This window comes from Rhyacophila brunnea, unplaced genomic scaffold, assembly GCF_057557595.1.
Source record: "Rhyacophila brunnea isolate RB1 unplaced genomic scaffold, BYU_Rbru_1.0 scaffold_18, whole genome shotgun sequence".
Taxonomy (NCBI): Eukaryota; Metazoa; Arthropoda; class Insecta; order Trichoptera; family Rhyacophilidae; genus Rhyacophila; species Rhyacophila brunnea.
The window spans coordinates 2,299,602-2,325,093 of record NW_028232837.1 but is presented as its reverse complement, the minus strand read 5'-3'; the positions used below and the strand labels follow the sequence as shown (position 1 = coordinate 2,325,093).

At 34.9% G+C, this 25,492-nt stretch overlaps 2 protein-coding genes across 2 annotated transcripts in view; one reads left to right on the top strand and one right to left on the bottom strand.

Moving 5' to 3' along the window:
* LOC147073107 (putative oxidoreductase dhs-27) overlaps window positions 1–13,579 on the top strand; it is a 28,353-nt gene extending 14,774 nt beyond the window's left edge. The window contains exons 2-8 of the mRNA XM_085945304.1: window positions 9,555–10,046; window positions 11,049–11,228; window positions 11,356–11,449; window positions 11,641–11,756; window positions 11,976–12,162; window positions 12,481–12,676; window positions 12,841–13,579. Coding sequence (XP_085801430.1) covers window positions 9,801–10,046; window positions 11,049–11,228; window positions 11,356–11,449; window positions 11,641–11,756; window positions 11,976–12,162; window positions 12,481–12,676; window positions 12,841–13,177 — 1,356 coding nt within the window. The 5' untranslated portion in view covers window positions 9,555–9,800 and the 3' untranslated portion in view covers window positions 13,178–13,579. The remainder of the gene's footprint in view (window positions 1–9,554; window positions 10,047–11,048; window positions 11,229–11,355; window positions 11,450–11,640; window positions 11,757–11,975; window positions 12,163–12,480; window positions 12,677–12,840) is intronic.
* Window positions 1–25,492, bottom strand: part of LOC147073106 (E3 ubiquitin-protein ligase RNF19B-like) — a 129,228-nt gene that overhangs the window by 67,608 nt on the left and 36,128 nt on the right. Inside the window, exons 3-7 of the mRNA XM_085945324.1 lie at window positions 25,258–25,438; window positions 24,232–24,346; window positions 21,746–21,948; window positions 19,255–19,396; window positions 17,976–18,210 (exon numbers count right to left, since the gene is read on the bottom strand). Of these exons, the coding sequence (XP_085801450.1) occupies window positions 17,976–18,210; window positions 19,255–19,396; window positions 21,746–21,948; window positions 24,232–24,346; window positions 25,258–25,438 (876 nt within the window). The remainder of the gene's footprint in view (window positions 1–17,975; window positions 18,211–19,254; window positions 19,397–21,745; window positions 21,949–24,231; window positions 24,347–25,257; window positions 25,439–25,492) is intronic.

Sequence of the window (25,492 nt, the reverse complement as noted above, 5' to 3'; positions counted from 1 at the left end):
TGGGTCGCACAACCATATATTTTAAAATGTGAATAAATCTAAAGTAAAATAACGCCGCAGGCGACTTTCTTACTACTCATTAAGGCAAATTTAAGATGTGTGTTTATTTCATTTATCTGGGCCCCTAGGCTTAGAGCCCTGTCAGCCCCCCTTATGGGGGCCATGATTACCATAAATATATGTTTATAAAACATGAATGTCCTCCGCGTGGTAGTTTTTTTTTTGCTATGAATGCAGTCAATTTTAAATTAAAACGAAACAATTCGTCACCTCAATACTACAACTAGATAACTCTGATTTGGTTAATGTTGGGAAAATGAAATTTAAACTTTACTTGGTGTACCTGAATCTAGGCTACAATTATTATTTAAAATAAAAATGGAAAATTGTGATTGTCTAATTGGGAACAATTAAATAATGTTCAATTCTATGAAAGAATGTTGTAGATATTATTTTATATATTTAATGTATTTATGGTTTTAAAGTTATCTAATATTTTCAAACACAAAATTAATACAGTTCCCATTAACTTCTGCCTTACCTGGTTTTATAATTTTGTAAATAAGGAAATGTAGAATAATATTCAATAGATATCTCAAAAAACAGTGAAAATCAATTTATCAAGTAGTAGTATTGAGGTGACGAATTGGTTTATGGTAACTGAAATATGATTATAATATTATTGATTGAAATTGATCGAAATATTTTACGACTGCAGCGTCAATGGCCGTTCCGGTTCTCGTAGTTGATTCGCGTGGAATATTATTTATGTTTTAAATAAAAGTTCTAGACCAAAAATTCAACCAGGCCCTATGCCTCCTTCGTGGCAAAATCTGATGAATGAATGCGATTATTTGAACAATTGGCTAATTCAAAAAACACAAAGCTATTTAAATTGTGTTAGGTACTATCAAATTTATTTCATTCGTTTCGAATGTTATATATTTTATGTGGAAATAAAATCGAATAGAATACCTCCTCGAAAATTAAGCTCGCCGAATACTTTACGATAATTCGCGACGAATATCTAACCTTCCTCTGTCTTTTGGGCTAAACAAGTTTTACTTGAATATTTAAAAAGCCATGCAACGTGACTTGACATTGCAGAACGGGAGGGTTAATAACGCGAAATGATACTTGCGTGGGCTCAGAATGAAAGCGATATCTTTCAAGTGTCATGACATTCCGCGTAAATTCCCTCTTCTCTTTTTTCATACGGCTATGAAAAGAAAAAAGGAAATGTTGTCTACACATAAAAAATTGGGAGGAAAACCTTTAAATAAGTGTTACGATCGCATTACTTTCACTTCGCTAGTGTTTTTATCGTAGACTCTCACTATATTGTGTGAGTGATATTAATTGACCAAGAGAAAAAAAAGATATAATATTTTCTTTTCCTAGATTTTCCTTCTATTACATACTTACAAATGACTAGACATGTAAAGTATAATAACTATATTAAACATATCTAGGATGATGAAAATCATTTATTTACTTGTTTATTTGTACATCTTTTGACGAAATTTTTGTAAAGACCATGTCCGATCCTAATAAGATCATAATATTCATAATTATTGTCCTCCACAGAGTGAAGGTTTGTATAAACATTTAAGTTAGGCGCCCTCCACAGAAACCGCCCCGCACCACACTCGGTCTTAATCGAGCGTATAATTGGTGATGTGAAGTGAAGCATCTGAAACAATTGGACTGGGAGTGTCCTGGGAGAAGATGCCCAAGACAAGAGCTTGCTACGCTCAAAGTGAGCTCTGACTGAGTTTAATGAGTTTATTTTATTGCAAAGTGCCAAGAAGAGAAAAGCACATGGAAATTACGAAAAGAAGAAGAAGAAGAAGTTACATTGTGTATACAGCAAAGAAAACGAAGCTAATCATACGGACAGCAAAAATTATGTGAAGAGATCTTCAGGCCCGCAGTAAGACGCCGCAAATTTTTTAAAAGCAAGATAATAAATTGGCGATAGAAATGGATGTCAGTCACTTGCTCAACCTATTAGGTACATATATTCTGACTCAAATATAAATTGAAAAACAATATTATGTGTATTCGCCAGACTCAGGATTCAAACATGAGATCTACGATGCTATAGGCCGGCGCTTAATATTTAGTGCAACAAAACTATCAGTCCCAAGTAATATAAGCATTTACTTTTTATCAATGACATTAATATGGACGAATCATCTGGAAAAGAAAATGACACTCACTTTATTGTCGGGTCTGCCGAATGGCATAATCTGTTCTAACGCCATTACAATAAAGGTGATATTGCTATAAATTCCTAATGCTTTTTGTTGGGTCTGCCGAATGGTTCGGTTCGAACGGGTTCGCTCAAATGAACATTGACATTAGAAACACTGCTCTAACGCCATTACAATAAAGGTCATATTGCTATAAATTCCCGATGCGTGATATCGCATAATGAAATTGCGTGACGTCTACCTATACATGCGAATGCGCGAATTTACTTGCTAGCTACTGTATTGAGTGAATCGTCCATTAATAATGTCATTGCTTTTTATAGAACAAGTTGTTTAGTTTTATATTTATTTAATTGGTGTATTTTGATTATACCGATTTCCTTAAGACAATCGCAGGGTCGCGCTTCTTAGAGCATATCAAATGCATACAAACATGACATGACGTGATAGTTAAAATTCAGCCACGTATTATGTATATGTGATTTTGTCCACAACTGAAATAGAATCTGTATTTGGTCAATCTATCATAAGTGCATCATTGATCAAGTCGAGATGGGTATACACTGTGCATCTATTCTATATACAAGACTGCTTTCGGCCGCTACGGAAGCTTTCTAAAGTAGGTGTGTATCGAAGTATTAGCACTTATTGTAACAATACCTACCCTAGTTAGCTGCCGTAGCGGCAGAAAGCAGCCTCGCCTATAGAATAGATGCGCTGGTATTTGGTAAATTTATCATAAGTGCATTATTGATCAAGTCGAAATGGGTATAAAGCTAGTCAGTCAGCTGAATGCAGAACTATTCTAAACTCACATTTGAAATATTTTGCAGAAGAATATTTTGAAACAGCCTACTTTAGTTATGTATTATTTATATAGACAAGATTTGGTGTGTGTGTTACGCCGAAAGTGTGAAATTGCGTATAACATGATATCGGCAAATTTTTGCCTATTTCATGAAAAATGCAAGCCCGCTGCCTTATTCATGAAATAGGCAAAATATCTACCGAGTGCGTGAATTCGGCAGTAATTTTTCAATGCATTGGGAAAAATAGATAGTGGCGCTCCGGTTGTGTTTTTGCAACTAATCAAACTAACCAAATGTGTCAAATGTCATTGATTATATAAAAATATACCAATCAATAACTACAATGACGTTCATATCCATTTACTATGCCCAAAAAATCTAGATAAATTCATGAATAAGGCAACGGGCTTGCATTTTTCATGAAATAGGCAAAATTTTGCCAATTTCGTGTTATGCGCAATTTCACACATTCGGTGTAACATATGCACCATTTTTTTCATCAATAATCCTACTAAAATATGATGCTAATATTTATCCATAAAGATAATTAATAAGTTGTTTCAAAAAACTCTCTCCTCAAAAATTTCAAATTTAATGTTTGTTAGAATAGTTCAGCTGAAGAATATTATGTTTGATAAACCCTTTCTTCTGATCCAACAAGCGAAATAACTAGTTTAATAAAATTTATTTTCTCTGATTTAAACGTTTCCAACGATCAGTTTTGCACCCATAATAAATTAACCAAATTCTTATTATGTATAATATAATATAACAATGAGTCGGTATATTGTGTACTCTACGCATATAATATTATGTCTATGAAACGCATTCACAAAAGAAACCCATTTGATCTTTGACCCAAGGATCCTTAAATAGTTAACCCGGTAATCCCCGAACCCGACCCCGAACATGAAAACAGACATAAACGAGACAATATCACTATAAATTTATTCTATCCAATTACGTATTAACGGAATCCTAGCGACAAATTAATTAATTTATTATATTACCTTGTATTACATACAGAACACAACAGACCTTCTTAGAGCTAAAATACGGAAGTCACATTTTTATCGTTTTTCAGTTAAGCACATATACAGATTTAAATGTGTACCTATTCACGTTATGTTAATGCTGAAAATTTGTGAGTCCAACGTCGCATGGTTTTCAAAATACTTAGGTATTTCTAAAACGACGGTAATCCAATTATACTTTAGAGCTGAAAAAGTGGATGTCCAATTTAAGCCATTTTTGCTGTAATCTATAGCAAAGTGCGGAAGTTCAACATTAGCTAAAAAATCTAGGATATCTGAAAAGTTTCATTTGTAGAGACATTTAACTGAAAAGACTTAAAACTGCTCTCCTGCAAAATAATGAATATGTGACTTCCAGACTTTTAGCTCTAAGGTACAGAACTATTCTAATTCATTTGAACGTTTTACCCATTATCATTAATTATTATAAAGACCTATGTCTTTTTTTCAATATTCTACCGTCAGATATTTGAAACAAGCGATGTCCGCTTGAAATACGGAAATAAAGAGTACTTACACATCTACACAGTGTAAAGAAATAGATATGTAAATAACAAATATTCAAACTTAGCTCCCAAAGATATACATTTGTTTTTTAAATTTTCGACCTTTACGGGGCATGTGTGCCTTTCAGCACCGCCTACTGAAGAGATATCAAAGCTTACCTACATACATATTGTGTAATAAATGGCAGTGCATAATTATTATATATTTATATGTACCTACTTAATTATATAAAGCTTTTAACAATACTTAATACTAATTGAATACACCAACCAAGTCCATTTAACAATAATTGATTGTTTCATAAAGTATTTTTTTATTCAACTAAGTAATAAGACACAAGATTTGAAAATGTAACATTCGATATTTCAAATTATGTATATAATACTTGTTTCCTCTTTACTTCATACGTGAATTATAATTTCTAACGACAATAACATAACAAAAATCGTTTTGATGAGTCCAATTTTTTTTTTATAAATTCTCACAAACGACTCAGCAAGTAGATTATTTAAACGGCTATGATTATAGGGGAATACAATGCTTTTCGGCGCAATAATCTAGTCACTAGTGAGACGAGAACGGTGTGGGTGTAGGAATCCGGCACGGCTTACATTATTGTACACTCGTGACTCAATCTGAGGCAGATTAGTGTTATCCCGACATTTTTAAATGCACAGTTGCGACATGGAAGCGTCATTGTATTGAGTCATTCCGACTATTATAGTATGACCATTCAAAACCAGACGAAATAATTCTGTCAGAAATTATCTTAAAACGTCAACGCCCCCGACTTGAGTGAATCTGTACAATTCAGTGAAGAATCGCACAACTTGGGATCCATTTTCCATAAACTACGTATGTTCATGACCAAAAAAAATATATATATTACATTGACATACTGTCGAACAACATCTTCTTGGCTACGTGTTAAAACTGTGAACTAACAAGTTGCTCCCATTTTTAACCGCACTTCCATTATAAACTAACAAGCTCCTCCCATTTAGTCGACGACAGCGCATTTGGCTTGTGCCTAAATCTTCTTGTTGGACAGTACCTACTCGTATTTTCATTACAACTATTAGGTACATAATTATTTCAAGTATTCGCAAAAAAAATACCGTGTGGACAACGGCTGATTTCAAACGATTATTTTAATTAGGTACTGGTAGGATTTTATTTGCCATTTATTACTGTATGGTTGCTGCATTATTCAAGGACGAATACAAAAATAATTGTAACCAACTGTAACGCTCCTTCACATTATACGGTTTTGACCGTAAGGCAAAAAATCGAACGGCGACATTCTTTTAGTGGCGTGAAGAAGAGCATGGCCTTTTCACATTACAAGGCGACGGTTAAAAACCGAAACGGCGTCCATTCCACTGTATTCACGGCGCACGGACGGCCACCGTAGTGTACAGTAGTGTACTTGACCTAATGCATGCTTTCACATTAGACGGTTTTAAATCGTACGTTCAGCACAACACTCAACCACAAACTGAGTTTGTGATGGAAAAAAACCGTACATAAACCGATATAATATACCGTATAGTGTGAAAACAGCGTTACTTGTTACCGATTCGGATTTTTACCGTTCGATTTTTTTTCGTACGGTTAAAACCGTATAGTGTACACTCCGTACACTCCAATCTGTATTAATTATCAAACGTTATTTGTCGATACACAGTTATTGATTGGTAATGGATGTGATTAATAAGCTTGTTTAAATTATCCGGTTACGTCTTACAACAAATCTAAAAAAACAATATATGGGCGTAGGCTTTGGGCTTTAGTGTTTTAATCCGTCATAATATCATATCATTCATTAACAATTAAACTGTTCTTACGGAAAATAATTACAAGATAAACAGAACTTTTTATATACAACGTTTTGAAATTTTCTGTTGAATCATATAAACTTGACTTGACTAGCTTAAACGATCAAAAAAAATTGAACTTGATAGAAACACTAAATAATGAAATGTCATTTCATATTGATTTCCATAGTAACGCACGTATATATTATTTAATAATTTAGTTGCTAGGACGTATCGGTATCGAAATAACGTTTCATACAAAACAGAATTAACTGAAAATAAATTCAATTCTAACTTAAAGATGGCTAAAAGTATTTAAAAAATGCATTGGCATCGTGTACTAATATAGTCTAAAAGTTTCAAATGTCTAGCTAGTCGGGAAGTTAGTTGAAAATCGATTGCAAAATTTGTACCGGACAAATAAGAATACGACCTAAGAAAAACGTTGTTAAATAGTAACGTTGTATAAATTAACGTATTTTATATTATTCAAGAATGAATTGAATACAAATGTAAGGTTCGAGTTTGTAGCAGGATTTTTTTTTGTATCGTCCCAGAAACATAGCTATTTTGAAAAAGCATAGAAAAAAATATTGGACTGAGTGGGTGAATTAATAGTGAATGACATATCATGTTAGCACGTTTATGAAACTTTTCAAAATTACGTAATTTACATATTATATTTTTCACAATCTCGTCAAAAATTTCGTGCTACGGTCATATTGGATTAGTCAAAAATGGCAAAGTACGCTTTTAAAATGTCTACACAAAATGCCACGGTCTAATCATCGCGCCATTAGCGTTCAGAAACGTTCTCAATGGGATAAGAGTATAAGCGAGGCCGGGGCTCAAGTAGTTAAGTTAAGGAGTAAATGGGGGCAGTGTTGCCAGGCATACAATACAAAAATGGCATTAAATTTAATAATTCAATAATATAATTACATTCTAAATACAATGCCGAGTTTAAATAACAAACGATTTTTTCATTCTGTGACCGCCAAGCATTGGAAATATTTTCACAATAATAATCTAACTTAACCTAACCAAATAAATTATTTGCACAATCTTCACACGATCAGCCTGAGTTATATTATGTACGTTCATATTTGAGAATGATTTCCACAATTTGCCATATTTAGTCGACACTGATGCACTGAGCAAAGAATAGTTGTAAAAAAGGAGAGTTCAATACATTGAACAGATTAAAAAGCCAGTAGTAATGGACAAAGGCTCTGGTAATACTTTCTGACGGCCAGGCCATTAAATACATGAAACAAAAAGCGCACCCCGTGTTCACAAATATATTGAATGCGCGTTTCGTTTAAATGACAAATTTTAATGCATATTATGCATATATACAAGCGTAGCTATTGAAAATAACACACTATTAAAGAATATAACACTTTCTATATTTCTCCACACTCGAGATTTAAATTTTGTTACAGCCTCACCCAGAAGGCAACTCACTTCCAATTATTTTTGTGTTCCGTGGTTGAATATCTATGGGTTACTTGTACATTTTTTTTTTTTAAATATTACTGGATGTTTGTTTATAATCGCATATGCTACGAACATACCCGATGTGCATAATATTATAGCACAATAAGAGATTAAATCCCTTTCATTTATGTGAGTGAAGACAAATCCAAACCACTGCGCATGAGATGAGACCTGTGTCCTATATGCATTTCCTGGGAGGCTTTGTGTCATTCACCAAGTTAACAACACGCTCTGTAGCCATTGAGTGATAATTATGTCACAATACGATTTTGGATTGGTGACTGTGGTTTTGTTTTCTGTGTACATCTCCACAACCTGTCACCACACTAGTGAATGAATCTATGACGATTATAAATGTATCTAGAAAATTTACTCCATGCTTTAGGGAATTTCTGATTTCTAAATAAACATATAAACTTTTTAGAATCGAGTGTCAGTGTATTTCAATAGGATGGCAACACCGAAAGGGGGTTTTCCCGGCAGTCAGCTGTGAGCTTTCACATCGTGTCTAGCGTTTGCGATGTTGCCATTTACAAGGGGTTATATTATAGCTGCAGGCGGTCGTACAGGCTACAAGGGGCTGTAAGCTATAAGGATATGTTAAGGGAGCAATTTTACTCCAAGTCCTGAATTTGAGTGGGGGTGTAGGTGTATGTATACAGACGGGGTGACGCGTGGGAGATGGAAATGTGTACTTAGCCAAGTAGGTACTTATAACTTATTTGCATTTAAAAGCTTCGCTGCGATTTTACAAATCAGTTCGGCGGGATATATCTACAGAGCTTTAGCAATGAGCTTTCAAATAAATCGTGAAAGAGGATAATACATAAATAAGGGTGCATCGGTTACAATTTCAACTGTTTATACGGCGAAACGAACGTTTTATATAATTAGTTGATGATCACTTTACCAAAGCATAGTTGGCAGACAATTAATAGATACACGCCCGCGAATTGAAATAGTGTTAATAAAGAAAATCGGGAGTAGGTTTTGTCGCGGAGTTTGAACTTGGAACGTGTTGTATCGTGTTGATAACTTTGGACTTTGACTTTCCAACGAGACTTCAAGTGTCCCCTGTAAGTTGCCGAATTGCAAATACATGTAGTTAAAAATCGCTACTAATTTCGTAACACCCCAAGTTCATGTTAGCACCCAATGCGGGATCAATTTATCTACGTCATAAGCAAACTAAAAACGATAGCCCAAAAGGTTACATGTAAATCGTACGTATTACATTTCACCGTAGCACAGTTCGCCGAGCACCGAGATGAAAAAAATACCTACGCGTTGTTCGTGGAGCATTGCAGACAATAATGTACCAATGTTATTAGATCCTAACCTAACCTAACAAAATAATCCAGTGTATCGGATATTTACAAAATTTGATCGCCGCTGACTTGCTGTAAGCCGACAAGAACCGTGTTTGATTAAGACATGAATTTTATCTCAGTACTATACGATACAATGAGGTTGGACGGTCTCTACAACCATATATCTATTTCCGATAAGTACAACATTTCACGGTGAACTGCATACGTACAAATATCCGGACACGAGTCCAAAATACCATAATTTATTATTATTAACTTGACTTACTGTCGTTTTTAACATACTTGATAGTGAAAGAAATTTTGATTTAAAAGTAGATTGACAGTTTAACTGTGTTTTTAGTTTTAAGTTTTATGTAGATCTTGAAAAGTGAATAAATTCCGTGATAAACAGATAACAAAAACAAATAAACATAAAGTAATCACCAATAGAAATTGCACAAAAATAGTAGTTTTAAAAGTGCTAAAGAATTATTAGGTGAAGTGTAAAAACAAGTGACGAAAAACAGAAAAAGCTTTTTTTTAAATTGTGGACCAAAAGTGCTTTTATATTATTTAGAAATAAACCAAAGACATACGCAGTATCGAAATGTCGGACAGTGAAGGATCAGACTCCTCTTCCACCGGCCTGCCCGCAGGAGACGAGCCTGAAGAAGATGACCAGGAAGAGGAAGACGACAACAGAGACGACGAGGACGACGATGAGGATTTGAATGGTGGCCCGCCGTGCCCAATCACCGAGGATTGGCTGGCGAGAGCGCTGGCCGATTATCATAGGGGTGCCGAGGTGCGAGTGAGAAAACTGGACGTGAGACCAGGATGTGGAGCTGGACAGGTAATATTTTACTATTTAATTATTAAATTCCAATATAAAAAATAATATAACATATTATTATGTGTAAGTACTTGGTAGGTATTCTAAAATCAGTTGTCTCAAATGGCTGGGTCATCTTTACATGATGAACATAACCAAGAGTGGCAAATTAGTAATGTATTAGCTGATCATAAAAACAGATAATTTTTCCAGGATTGAATATACTTACTAGGAGTTTACTGGTGAAGAAAGAAAGTTATAGATCAGGGGTAGTCAACCTTTTTATGCCTATCACCCACTTTTGTATTTCTGTTGGTAGTAAAATTTTCTAACCGCCCACCGGTTCCACAATAATGGTGATTTATAAAGTAGGGAAGTAACTTTACTCTATAAAATTTATGAGTTACAGCAAGTTAAAGCATATAATAATAATAACTTACCAAATACTCTATGTCAGACTTTTGCTAAGTTTGGCAGAATAAATCCTTATAAAACAACTTACTGTAGTTAAATCTATCTTTTTATTTATACTTTGCATATATAGAAGCATGAAGTCTGATGAAAATACATTTAATTAATTAAATTATTAATGAGATCCCTAAACTTATGCGAGGGCGATACAAATAGTATATTTTCTGAAATTTAAATCGTCACGGGGAATTTTATGAAAACATAATGAAAATGTTTTTAAAACCCCTACCGCCTACCATGAAAGTTGGAATGCCCACTTGTGGGTGGACGGGACCATGTTGACTACCCCTGATATAGATGGTAGTGGATATTAAGAAGACAAAACAACAAGTATAGCGTTGGGTGAAGAAAAAGATTATAGACATCTGGAAGGCATGGTATTGTAAAAGTTCCAAAAATGATTGGTTAATCAGATAAAATTGCAAAAATTTTTGAGAAAAAGTCATAATAGGTATATATTTTAGATTAGCCATCGATGCATATATATTAAAGAGTTACTAATAATTCTTGAGTATTCAAAACTGGCAATATTAACATCTTTTTTTTCACCAGGCTGCCCTGAGCGATATTCTAGCAGTCAGCACTAAATACGCATTACGAGAAGGACCTGACGCTGAGGAGAAGCAGTGCAGTGCGAGACTGGTTGTCAAGCTTCCACCGAGAGATCCATTCTGCAGATACTTTGTAGCCGAGGCACAGTTTGATCTACGAGAGATTAAATTTTATACCGAGGTAAGACGTAAACACTAAAGTTTTAACTTGGTTCATTTAATTTTGTATTGAAATTATCATTTTTTCCTATGTACAAAGGATTGGTAAAATATATAATTTTTAATGACACATTCTTTTTATATTATAGGTGGTGCCAGACTTGGCGAATGTTAAAGGACCAGAAGGGAAGCCCCCAGTAATACTTCCTGTGCCTAAATGCTATCACGCTCATTACAAACAAGGTAAAATAATTAGAAACAAAAATGCCACCACGTTTCAATGTGCCAACTTAATAATATGCCACATATTTTTTTCTGTGGCTGCTAATTCAACCAGATGTTTTAGAAATGTTATCATTTGCTGCAGCAATATTAAAAGTTCTTAATTTACCGGCATTTCAAAAATGAATATAAAAATGGGCATTTTCTTTCAGGGAAAGCTGACCCTGGAGAGAGCCCTCAACCACCTGAAAGTGCTTTGATATTAGAAGACATTAGACCTCTAGGATATCGGACTGCTGACTTTTCAGAAGGACTGACTTTCAAACAGGTTGACAATTTCTTCCAATGGATATCAGCATCCATTCAATTTGTTGCATTTTACGACCCCTTTCAGTTTTTGTCGTTTTTTTTCCTCTTTGTGTCATGATAATTTGTAGAGATATATTTAAAAGGTTTCAATTCTGTTTATCGAGCTTTTATAATCAATGCTCCAGAATTGCATACATAACGGCAACAGGAGACATGAAAGTTTTTCTCTCTGTTTTAGGCTGAAGCGGCAATGGATGCAGTGGCCCGAGTTCACGCTCTGTCTCTAGTTCTCTCCGCAAGATCACCGACACCACTTTCTGAACTCTATCCTTTCCTCTTCCAAAGTGAACGAGCTTCCGATAGTTATCAACAACTCTTGGAAAGGGGATTACCACAACTTGCTAGATTCCTCGAAGACCGACCTGGTTAGTTGAACATGTTTTTATGTAAATTTTAATCAAGCTGCACAGTTCTATTTTTGTAAATCCTCATAATAATTTAGTCTTATCATATGCACAATAGTTTAGTTGAAGGGGATTTTTACTACGGAGAGCATTTCTACAGTCTAGATACCTAATTGATTTTAAGCACCCTTTTTAAAGTAATGAAACATATTAATCTTTATCTCTCATTCCTTTAAAGTCAATTAAATGACAGTTAATCTACAGGTAGTACAAGAAAATTTTATCTACATAATTATTACTAGATACTAATCAATTAATACATTGATGTCCATTTTCCAGCTCTGGCCGGTATTCAGAGTTCTTTAGAAGCCCTGAGACCTCGCACTAGACAACTAATAGAAGCTCTACTGAGGCCAGCTCCGCCGATGGCTGTCATAACTCACACCGACTTCTGGTGCAACAACCTTATGTTCAGAGAAGTTGAAGGAAACACTGAGTGCTGTATCCTCGACTGGCAGATGGTTACTCTTAGCAGGTGAAAAGATTAATATTTATTAAACTGGTCCTAACTTACGCATCTTTTAATGATAATGGGTGTTTTAAGTAGAACTTTATTCAAAAGAATTAAAAAAGTCATCTTAAGAAATTATTGTCAGAATTCATGTTTATACTAAAGTATGATTACAAATTTGTCCTCAGACCGACCAACGACATAGCTCTTCTTGTGGTATCATCAGTAGGCGGAGAGCTACGACGGGAAAGAGAGCAACAACTCCTCGACATCTACTTCAACCGAGTGACATCAGCCTGCGATGCCTTAGGAGAAGACATCGTCGCCCTGGGCTGGTCCAAGAATCTGCTCAAACGAGAGCACAGAAGATCGAGGCTGCTGGCTTTGCTGCTATGCCTGGGGAGCGTGGACGTGGCGCTGGGCGACGCGAGGGCCGAGAACCGATTAGAAGACGCTTTGACTGACGCCAGAGACCAGGGACTCCTCGATGAAGAGTTCATCCAGGAGCAACTGGGGAAGGCCTGAACGCTATGCCTTTGCAGATCATAGGTGTTAGGAACACGTCATAGACTACATGATACGGTATCGAAAGTTGCTCAATGATTATGCGAATATTTTCGCCGTTAACCAATAATTACGAATGAAAAATCTACAACTTTTTTATTATAGTTATTGTAATCATTTGTAGGCAGCCATTTTTGTTTGCTATCACCATATAACTTTACTGGATTGTTATTAAATGTCAGACATCTAATTGATCGAATGATGAATTGTAAAAATATTGTAATGAAATAAAAAAAAAAACTAACATATTTTGGGTTAATATTATTAATATAATCTGTTAAAACAGGAATATAAAAAATAAATGTCAGGAGGTATCACTACATATGGAACTATTGAAGTAAATATATTATACCTAGATGAATTAATATACAAAAATATTATTGAGACATATTTGAACACGAAACTATGTGCACACTATTTAAAACATGAATTATGAAAAAATATAATATACATTAACCTTTTCTATGCCTCACGATATTACTATGGCAGCATCTGACAGGCTGCAGATTTTTAACAACACATGTTGAATGTAGAGCGAAGCTCTTACTACAATCGCTGTAATACTGATAATTTGTGACTTAGTATTCCATAATTATTCAAACAGATGTCACTATGTGTTTCAATTTTTAGATTATGCAAATCAATCGACAGTGGCTAGTAATTTTAGTTTAATACCCTGGTACACATGCATGGATTTACTGTTGACAGTAAGTATTATAGCGGCCATAACAAGAAAATCATAACATGAATCAAAAACATTTGGAAGCTTCTGAATTTTCATGTGACGGTAGGATTTTTTCGATCTGCGCCTGCGCAGTAGAACGATAGTAGCAAACCTGCCGGCAAAAAAACGAACAATACTCATTTTGAAGTTAACCGATTTTCACTACCTGTCAAATAGTACCATAAAATGACAACATCGCGCCTCGCTTACTCTTGAAGAATGAGATTGGCGAGACAGTCAGCACTTTACGTGTAAACAGTTATTGTCACGTTAGTTTAAGTCGTTCGACGCGGGCTGCCGTGTCCCTGTTAAACGGCCATTAGATGCAATTAGCATGTTATTTAAATGTAGTAATTAAAAATTAATTAAAAACGTGTTAAAATACGCACTATTGCTGCCAGTAAATCCATGCACGTGTAGAAGGCATAGAACCGGTTAACATGGGGTGGGTATCACTACATATGTAACTATTTAAGTACAATTGGATACCATAAATAATAGTTTCATGAATTTTTAGTACCAATAGATAGTTTAGTCATTTACAACGATTATAATTTCGACTTCTATATATGATTATGTATTATGTAGTTTGTCTTGACAAAATATGACTAATACCTTTTTAGTCAGGGTGCTTATCAAACCAATGTGATGACGGTTTTAGTCAAAGGGTGTGTCATATCGTGATAAGTAAGAAACCATAACAAAAGTGCCAAACGGGACACAGACCTCTTGTCTACGAAGAGAGATAGTAAACATACGAAACACATTCCACCAGAATATGACTGAAGACATATTGAATTTAACAAAGTGAGACCGGCGATTCATTGGTGATTTCAGATGACTGATCTGTTTATTTATCTCCTTGGTTACGGTCACACCGACCATGCAACATCATTTCACCAATGAATCGTCGGTATGACGCCGGAAATGGAGATATAATTTTTAACGATTATTATAATAAGTAGATATTATAAAATATATTGTATGTCATGTAATTTCAAAATAAATATTCGGGAATTTCAGTAGATGTCAGGATTATATAAATATATTATGCATATAATAAATATACATACCTAAAAATTGTGTCCTATTTTATTTAGTAGAACTCCCATATCTAAATAAATATGCATTAGGACAGTATATCTATCGCTCACAGGAAAATTTATGTGGTTAATGTGCCTACAACAGGCTTTGGATCTTTGGAGTGTGGAGAAATATGAGATAAATTTAAAAACGTCGCGATTGGAGAACTACAAGGTTCTAAGTGTTTGTCCTTGATGAAACAAAAGTAACAATGAGGCAGCTTAGAATACTACTTCATTGTTGGGTTTGTTTTCTCAAGGACGAATACTTAGAACCTTGTAGTATTAGGCTCGCGACGTGTTAAAAAATATATATTATTGGCTGTGTCTTAATATGGATTAAAGTTTGTCACGTAAACAAAACACGCATTTAATAATTGAGGACAGTCAGCACACTTTGTGTTCTTACCGTGAAATGTTGTACCGGAATTATATGGCCGTATATTAAAGACTGTCCAACCTATTTAGGTCATATAATACTGACATAAAATTCATGTCTAAATAAAACACAGTTCTCGTCGGTTTACACTTTACAGGAAGGCAGCAGCAAATAATTTTTTAAAATACATAGCCGATATAAGTACTGGATTATTTGTTAGGTTAGGTTGTCATTCTTGAATTCATAAATTTTACCAAAATCAGCTATTAAAATTGAATTAATGTTCATATTGAATCTAATAAAATTGGAGACCGTATAGTATACGGTCATCTCTTTCCGATAAGAAAGCTCACGGCGAACTGTGCCACGTGCAATTTACATGTAACCAATAACCAATTTCAAAACCTTGGTCCATGGCAACTTGTTTTCACTTATCTATCTAATAAATCGGTTCTGTGCTTGGAATATATATCCGTTTTCTAAGCCCTAGCTAGATGCATAGAATGTTAAGTTATGTTAAATCAAAATAACATCAATATTACACAAATAAACAAGGACGGTAATTGGATGAAATCACATCTTGTTACCATTATTTTGTAAAATTTTGATTTCCCGGTTTAAAATTGTCAAGAATGGTTAAAGTATGCAATCTGCATAATTTAAATTGAATAATTATAAATTTATAGTCAATATTTTTTTTTTTTTTTTCGACCATGTCCGATCCTAATAGGATCATATGGGCCTCCACAGAGTAGAGGTTTGTATTAATAGATTTAGTTTTTTACGAGAAATGGATGTCAGCCACTTGCTCAACCAATTAGGTCCATACCCTGACAGACACAAATAGACAGACACACCCACGGTGGCCGCGCGGCTTAGGGGTTGGACTTTAACGCCGTGGGTCCCAGGTTCGAATCCTGGGTCTGGCAAGTACTACATATTGTTTTTCAATAGTCAATATATGAACTTTAAATAGGTGATAAAGTACTGCAAGCAAATATGTATTTATCATTCAAATGGCAAGCGATACTAATCCATTAATCAATGCTGAAAATCTACTGACAAGTATTGTCAAGATTTAATGGTTTTTTTCAATCTTCTACATAAAATCTTAATGTTTCATTAGTGATAATCCCAGTATGGGGATTTTCCCATTTTCATAAAGCAGTTAATATTCTCCAATGGGGCTAATTTGAATGACTTCAGTGGCATATCTTAATGCTAGTAGAAGCTGTAACTCCGGGGCTGTAAATAGTCCATTTGCGTAATTTTTCGCAAATCCGTCTTAACATGGTAATGTTTATATTTTTTTCACCATTCGTTAAACTGTCATTCGACATATAATATCAATTCGTCCACATTACATATATCTATGTTAGAAAAAAAAAACAATTAAGCTCCGGTATTAAAAGATAGAATAATTCAATTTATTGAAATAGCAAAAATATTCATTTCATACGAAAATTGTATTTAGTTTGCTGAGCTCTGTTGACGATTTTCCGAACTAAAAAGTATTCCTATCATATTTTCCAGTTGGGTTTGTATCCAGGGTTGAAAAAGAAAACTGCCATACCATTACATGAATGCAATGAATTTTAGAACAGAGGTCTAAGGTAGTTTTAAAAAAAATGCAAAATAAATTCTATTTCTTCATTCATTAATTGGGAGGAATATCGCATACTCAAAATACACCATCACTTTTTCATAAAAGAAGGATTTGTTTATTTTTTATGCCAACTATTTTTTACTACATAAAACATTCATTGAATTTCATGGATGAGAACAAAAAAAGCTTTACCCATATATATATTTAGTGCTATTGTGTAGCAGGTGTCAGAACCAAGAAGAGCTTGAATCTGTCTCTGGGAATGAATAATATATATATGTATATATATAAATAATCATTCATTCTATAAATTCTTCTATATAAGTATCTATACAAAAATGAATGCGACGTTTTAAAATGTTAAAAATTGTCCTTTATGTAATCCATTGTATTATGTATACAGTGGGTGGGTTCTCGACTTTTGTACATAATTGGTTCCCAAACATGTGAACGATTGTTGAATATACAAAAGTAGAGCAATGTATAAAAAAATCAAAAAGTGTATTTAAAAATATTAATTTATCAACGGGATAATAATGTTAACGAGGCTTTAGCATGCATGTGTTTTTTTTATAAGCTTGTCAAGAGAGAGCAGAGGAGAGGGTAGCGACTGCATGAAGGCGTACAGTTTTTGCATTATCGTAAAAACTCAAAATGTTACGAAATGTAGGAAAGTAGAACATACGAAAGTCGAAGACTGCCTGTACATAGGTTATTTCTTATGCTATTGTTATTTAATGTACGTAACGATACTTTGATATGATATAATATATTATTATATAAGTCAATCTGAATATAAATAAAATTTTAGTTAATGGCCTTTTTTTTGCGCAGAAGTGAAGCCATGATAACAGAACATGTTCTCTGACTAGGCATTATTTTGATTTGGTCCTGGTGTTTTTATTATATTCAACACGTAAAATGGAAGGAAAAAAATAATAACGGATTTAAGGTTGAAAGCTACTTACTGCAGCAGCCACGGCAGCAGCGACGAGAGCCCTCCGTCTGGCGGGCGGAAGTCTCCGGCACCTGGCTCTGGCCCTGCGCCCCGCCCACACCGGCAGACCCAACAGCAAGGCAGGTGCTGCCACTCCGGCCAGGAGAGCGATGCCCAAAGGGGCACCGGCCAGTGTTCCCAGCTGCCACAGGAGTTTCTTTTTGCGGGACCATGGCGCTTTGCCCCAGAACGTGCAACCCGATGGACTGGAATGAATATAAGAATTATTTGAAGGTGGAAAGTCTCACACAAACATGAATCCCGTATTTGTGATCGTTTTTTGCTTGGGTATTTTTGACGTGTAGCTTCAGCAGAGATATGATTCTCAACCCTTAGGTCTAGATGAGATGTCAAGTCTCACAGCCATATAAGAGCACTGGTAGCACACATACATTGAATAACCAGTATTTGGTCATCATAGAATACAATCACGACATCCATGTAACTCAATTTGGTTGAATGCAAGCCCTGTCATATGGATACTGAGGAGACTTTGTGATTTCTCAGCTATTTTCAATTTCTGGGAATTCAAGAATATTTGATTATAAAGATTTTTTTCGACCATGTAAATGGGGGATATTTTTTGTTTTTAATGAACTTTTACAAGTCTTCCGTGATCCTTAAACAACTGATATGACGATTGGTTGGCATTCTTATTTTAGGTATTGTTGGCATCACACGGCGTGTAGCGTGGTATTGTGCCATTCACGTAATTGCATATATGTTCGCAAACTTCTAACTATTTTGTGATACGCAGGTTTATCGATGATTTCTCGTGCAGAATAATTAAAAATAGTATACTGATAACGAACTATTATATAAATTTGAATCTTATAACCGTTTCACACAGGACACCTGTAGCAAGCTACCGGAGTGGCGAGCAGCCGCATTTACACATAACTGATGGGCGCGTTCCGACGGGGACACACGAGTGTCGCGTTCATTTATATGTAGGTAAATGCAGAATCTCGCCACACCGGTGGCTTGCCACAGGTGCCCTGTGTGAAACAGGTCTTAACGTCAATGCTACACATGTGGTGAAACCTTCTTAAAATCCTCATCTCGAAAAAAGAGTATCAGGCATGATTTCTCGAGATGACAATTCTCGATCACAACCTCTAATACATGCAGCACTGCACATAGCTTTAGTCTTGCCGCATAGAAAATATTTTATTTATTTCAGCTTAGCAAAAACATTGCTTGATCTATCAACATACAACACTATACAGTCGACAATTCCTATTCCTTACCTCAGATAATGCAAGTCCGAGATCTCTTTCATGCAGAGCCAGCAAAATTCGGAGCCGCAGACGCAGCACACCATGTGGTTGCAGGATCCATCTTCAATCTTCACTATCAGTACCGAGCAACGCGGGCAAGGCTTGACTAGACCTAAAATTACAACAATTGTTGATGATTTGGTGAATATTAATTCTATAGAATTTTGTAAATCGAACAAGAATGCATATTTTGTATTTCTTGCGTGAGTAAACGAAGTTGGCATGGGCTGCATTCGGAACATCATTTCCGAGAGTGACCTCCCATTGTGCCTCAAGCGCACGGTGTTTAACATAATATGTATGTGAAACTTGCACTCTTAGTAGTAGAAAAATTAAAAAATTACAAATTGCACAATGTGACATGGAGAGGTGTATGTTGGGTATCACACGTAATGACAGAAAAATTATCAAATGAATAAGTAAGCAAATGAGAGTATGTGTATTATTAAGTATGCTAAACTCTAAAGAAGAATTAATGTATGAAAAAAGAAGAAAAATTTAAGTCTTAAGATGTTTATGGCTCTGCCAAATATTAAAACGGTTTTGTGTGTCCAAATGTTTCCGAGAGAATTTATCCTGCAAGTATTAATTATAATACCACAACGTTGAAGTTGACGTGTAATATTGTATACCTACCCATTATAAATATGTATTTTTTTATTGTTTTTATAATCACTAATATTATACAAATGTAATAATGGGGTCCCGACAAAACCGCTCAGACATTGCCGCTAAAACTATTTAAAAATGAGGCAATTTTTATATTTACATAATATTATATTTTAGATACACAAATAAGCAAAACAGAGGAATAAAGATATAAAAAAAAAGTATAAACCATTTAAAATTAAATTATTTCAATATTGTGTGCTCTAACCTTCTTAAAATATTCTAAATTAGAAATACTACCATACAAAGGCATTAACTCTTGCAGTCTTTCGTTTAATTTATAACGTGTATTATCGGCATTATTTTATTTTTAGTGCGAAGTGTTAAGGCTATACTTCAGCTGAGGCATGTTCTAAAAAGATCGTGACTAGGCGATGCGCGGATTGTGCAAATGATGCGAGCCGAACGAAATATAATTTGTCATAAAAATTCAACATGCGTCCTTTTAATGTTATGTTTATTATTGTATTCGTAATAATAATAGTATATTCATTGACATGTTTTCTTTTTTAAGTACATGCGGAACGTTTTTTAGTCATCTTTACACGATTTAAGAATATATTCCTCCGACGCCATCACAAAACAAATTGACGTGCGAACAGGTCGACTATCGCTCTCCGACTGGCAACGCGGCCGAAATTACGTCCCACATACTGTTGAAAATTATTTGCCGTTTCACTTATGTACGCTCCCAAAAGCTGACGATTCTAAGTTATTACTCAACTAACAGCTGCAACGGATTAAATCTCAAATTACACTGATTATCGTAAGTATGTAAATTTCTATCGGTATGCAATTCAAAAAACAAGCGCTTAATGTTTTATATATTTTTGAATTTTTTGTGGGCGGTATTGATTAGGATTGAGGACTGGTACATGCGGATTTGGTTTGGTGCCAATGTATGGGCGGCAATGTCCGGGCGCTTTTGTTGGGGTGCCGTAATAACAGTGTATAAACTTATGTACAACTTGATAAGCCTCAGCTGAGACTTAGTTTAATAAAACTTAGTTTAATAAAAAAAAAACCCTTAAATGGAGACAGGCAGAACACATAACTAGGGCCCGGATTTGTATGCAACAAAAAACATGGTTATATGCATGCACGTATGCACTTAAAATCAATAAAATATGCACTAAAACCGAAGAAATATGCAGTTAAAAACTGACATTTTTTGTGGGAAATAATTGAAAATACCCACTTTAATAAATCCACAGTTCGGAGATTTGAAATTTGATTAAAAATGCAAGTGCAGCTAAACTATCTTTTTCCCTAACTTAGTTATATTTCGATAAAATAATTTAAAAAAACTAAAATTATACATTCAAAAGCTCTAAAATATGCATTTATTTATGAAATATGCACTAATGTCTCAAATATGCTCTAACGTCTCAAATATGCATTTATATGCACAATAAAATTTTATTTTTGGATTCTGTGTCTTTCAAAACAGATTTCTGTGCAACTCTCATAGCTGTGCATACACCCTAACAAAACATGCACTAGCATATAAATCCGGGCCCTACACATAACTCACAAACAGAATGGAAACTGAAGAAATGCGATAATCAAGTGGTACTTGAATAATAATATAAGACAACCAAAAAGCTGCCGATTGACTAAATATTAAGGTTCAGAGTAAATACGTGGTAGAAAAGAACAAAACCTAGAATAGTCGTGAGAGCTTTAGTAGGAGTCGATTAAAACAGGCTGACGATGATATAAATGGATAAAACTACTAAAATTATATTGGGGAATTGGAAGGAAAGAACGAAGAAAGGAGTGTATAGCTTACCGGCATGTTCACTATCCTTGGGCGACTGATGAGGTTGAGGGGGCGGAGGCTGGGGGAGGGGTCTCCTCTGGATGCGGGCAGCGTCACATGTTTGGTCCGGGTGCCACGCCGCCTTGCAGTGATAACAAAACGCGCGCCCGCATCCCACCGCTTGGCACCACAGCTCGGGACATGACGCGCACCCGTGGGCCACGACAGCAAAACTTGAAAAAGAAAAAATAGTATTGATCATGTGTGTACTGAATAAAATTCAAGGGATGGATTTTGGGGTTACATGTAAATTGTACGTAAAACACTTCACCGTGGCACAGTTTGTCGTGAGCTTTCTTATAGGAAAGAGATGACCGTATACTATACCTACTGTCTCCAATTTTATTATATTCAATATGAACATTAGTTCAATTTTCATAGCTGGTTTTGGCAAAATTCATGAATTCAAGGATGAAAACCTAACAAATAATCCAGTATATCGGCTATTTTCAAAATTTGTTTGCTGCTGGCTTCCTGTAAAGTGTAAACTGACAAGAACCGTGTTTTATTCAGACATGAATTTTATGTCGGTACTATACGACCCAAAAAGGTGGACGGTCTTTAATATACAGCCATATATTTCCGATACAACATTTCGCGGTGAAGTGTGATACGGCGAACTGCATACGTACAAGTTTCCGGACACGGGATTTTGGTTGATTGCACTATAGGCCGATAGGAATTGAATCGTGAAAATATAAAAATCGTGTATTAAATTGAAATATAATAATTAGATTTCTTGGAGATTTTGAAGGGGAAGCATTACACATTCATAGTTTTATTTCCTTAACGCATGAGGACGCCTACATGACCTCGATTCATATTGCATTACCCAGTGTCTGCTGCAGGAGTGAAAGAAAAAGATGATGTGAATTCTCGTTATTTAAACTGAGGCGTAGTCCCCTTACCATAGCACAGAAGGCTACTTGTGCATTAGGATAATAATTGTTTGACAATGAGTGCAATGAATACCCAAAAGAAGAACAAAACTTATCATTTCCACGATGAATGGGATGATGGCAAGTGTGGTTTATTTTGTAATGCCTGTATTCTCAGTCAAATACATATGAGGGGTACACAGCAAAAACAGGCTCATTGCTTTTTTTTTCATTTTTGAGATTTAAATGCCAATTTGTTCAACAGATGAAGTACTCAACAGAATTTATCATTAAAACTAGGTAACAAAATCGATTACATTGCTTCATAAATGAAGGGAGAAGAAATTGTAGTCAAGGCAAAAAATCAGCTCATTGTGTATGAAACTGCACGAAAACTATATATTTTTATTAGTTTTTTTCACTTATATTATATTTCAAAATAAATGAGAAATGAATATATAAATTCTTTTACTTAATATTAAACCTATTTTCCAAACAATACCGATTTCATTCTTCTTTTTGCTCTCCTGCACAATTACCATTTTGTCGACGAGCCTCTTTTCGCCGTGTACCTACCCGTCATTTATATTATAAAACATTTGTATAATATTAATACTATCGACCGAAGGTACTTGATGGAATTTGAATTTAAATTCTAATGGATTTAAGTTTTGTACTATTCCATTTGAGTGGACTTTTGAGACACATTTGAGACATTTGGGTCCCAACTCAAATGGAATGGTACAAAACTTAAGCCCATTACATTTGTTTAAGTCGAAGAATGACAATGGTAGTGTGAACACTGCCAAATTTGATATTGGATAGCAGATCAGAGCCTACTTGAAGTTGGACATGCCTACTCAACGAGATTCCCTTTTCTCGTGTGCTGCGCCTTGTATTAGATCAGGGGTGGCCAACCTTTTGCATACCATGCGCCAATTTTTTTCACAGACAAGTTCAGATGCGCCATACAACTCAAGCACCTTTCTTACGTTCACGGTTGGGGTTGTAAAATAGGGATAGGGGTAGGATCTGCTTCGCTTAGGGGAGGAAAAGGAATAAATCAATCATGCAATTAAATTAATTAATTGTCTTTAAATCAATCAGTTTCATTTGTATGTTATTGGCATCTGCATTACATTTTGTTCACTAAGTGGTTTATAAATGCGAGCATGCAGTTTTCTTCTTTAGCAAAATCACGAAAACGACTTTACCCTTGCGATATCTTGATTTTTTCAATATATTTGTCAAATTGCTATTATCCGCAGCACATTCATTCTCCTCTTTCAAGTGTGGAAATTGACTCGAATCCTCATTTCCTAACTGAGAGATGAACAGTTTTAATTTCATTTTAAATGAACTGATGCTATTTACTAAGCTAGGAAATGGATGAATTCAGTTGTGGCACCTACTTCAAAAGAATAAGTAGGCACAAAGATGCAACGCGCCACTTGTAATCATTCAATGCGCCACGGTTTGGCCACCACTGTAAATTAGATTTTTGTAGCATTTATTTGCAGTTGTTTCAGCTTCCTTCAACGGTTATATGTTTCTAAAATAAAATAAAATTGTACTTACTTGCAATCAGGCGCTGGACACCATCGGGTATCAGGGTCCGCAGCGAGGACTCTTCTAACCATAAAGTCTTCATACTTCTCGTACAGGGCAGGATTGTTGAGGATGCGTTTAATATCTGGAGATAATAAAAACATATTAACACTGAATATAATATTACGATGTAGATTTGAACCTTAAAAAAATTATAATGTTTATGAAAACATGCGTAGAATACGATTTTCACTACAATAACATAAGACAAACACACAAATGAAAAATTTCACATTTCAAATAGGGTTTACTGCAATGAATCCGTATGACATTGAAGTATTAAAAATACAATATATACTATGTATTTATAACAATACAGTCATACCCTTTTTATTAGACATATTTTGGTTTGTGTCTGGGCTAGTGTGTAAATACTTTTTTTTTGTATAATGGATGTGGTCAAAATACGTGACACCACCTTGTAGCACCGTATAGGTACTACCAATAAATGTATTTGACGTAAAAACTATTCAGCTCGAGTATAAATAATTTTAATTAATGGCCATATTTCCTAGATAATACAGTAATTTCCACTAGAATTTTGCCTCATTCACGAAGTTGGAGTGTAGACATTGAAATAAGACAATCAAAAGGTTGGAGACATTAGATATTTAGCTCCATCACATTATTAAAGACCTCGTGAACCAATCATAATATAAGTAATTCTTCATTCACTCTGAGTTGATAGTATCGAGTAGGTACATATAACGTTTGTAAATGAAAAGAAAAATGATGCTCTTGCAACTTTGTTTTACTTTGTTTACTAACCTACTGTTATTTGCAATTTTTACGCGATTATTCATTTAAATATTTCAAATAATAATAAAGCTGATACATTCTTCAAGAATTGCAACACTAATGTAAGACAGCTTTATGAATGACCCTAGCAAATAAATTCCAGAGCATGTATTAAGCTTACTATATAAAAAATAGTATACTGAAATAATTAGAATGACAAATTATGGTATAATAAATTTGATGTAGAGGTTCCCTAACCATTAGGGTGCATAGGTTCGGAGCACTCAGGGCAGGCGATGTGGACCCTTGACTCCTGGATCTCGATGGTGAGGTACCTCCGGAGACAATGCGCGCAGGATCTGTGGGCGCAGGTGGTCAGGCCGGGAAAGCACGCCGCTTCGTACGTCTCCAAACAAAGCGGACACTCCGCAGGCCCGTCCTGGAATTCAAAAGGTAACGATATAAAGCAAAAAATGTTACATAAAACGTTCCT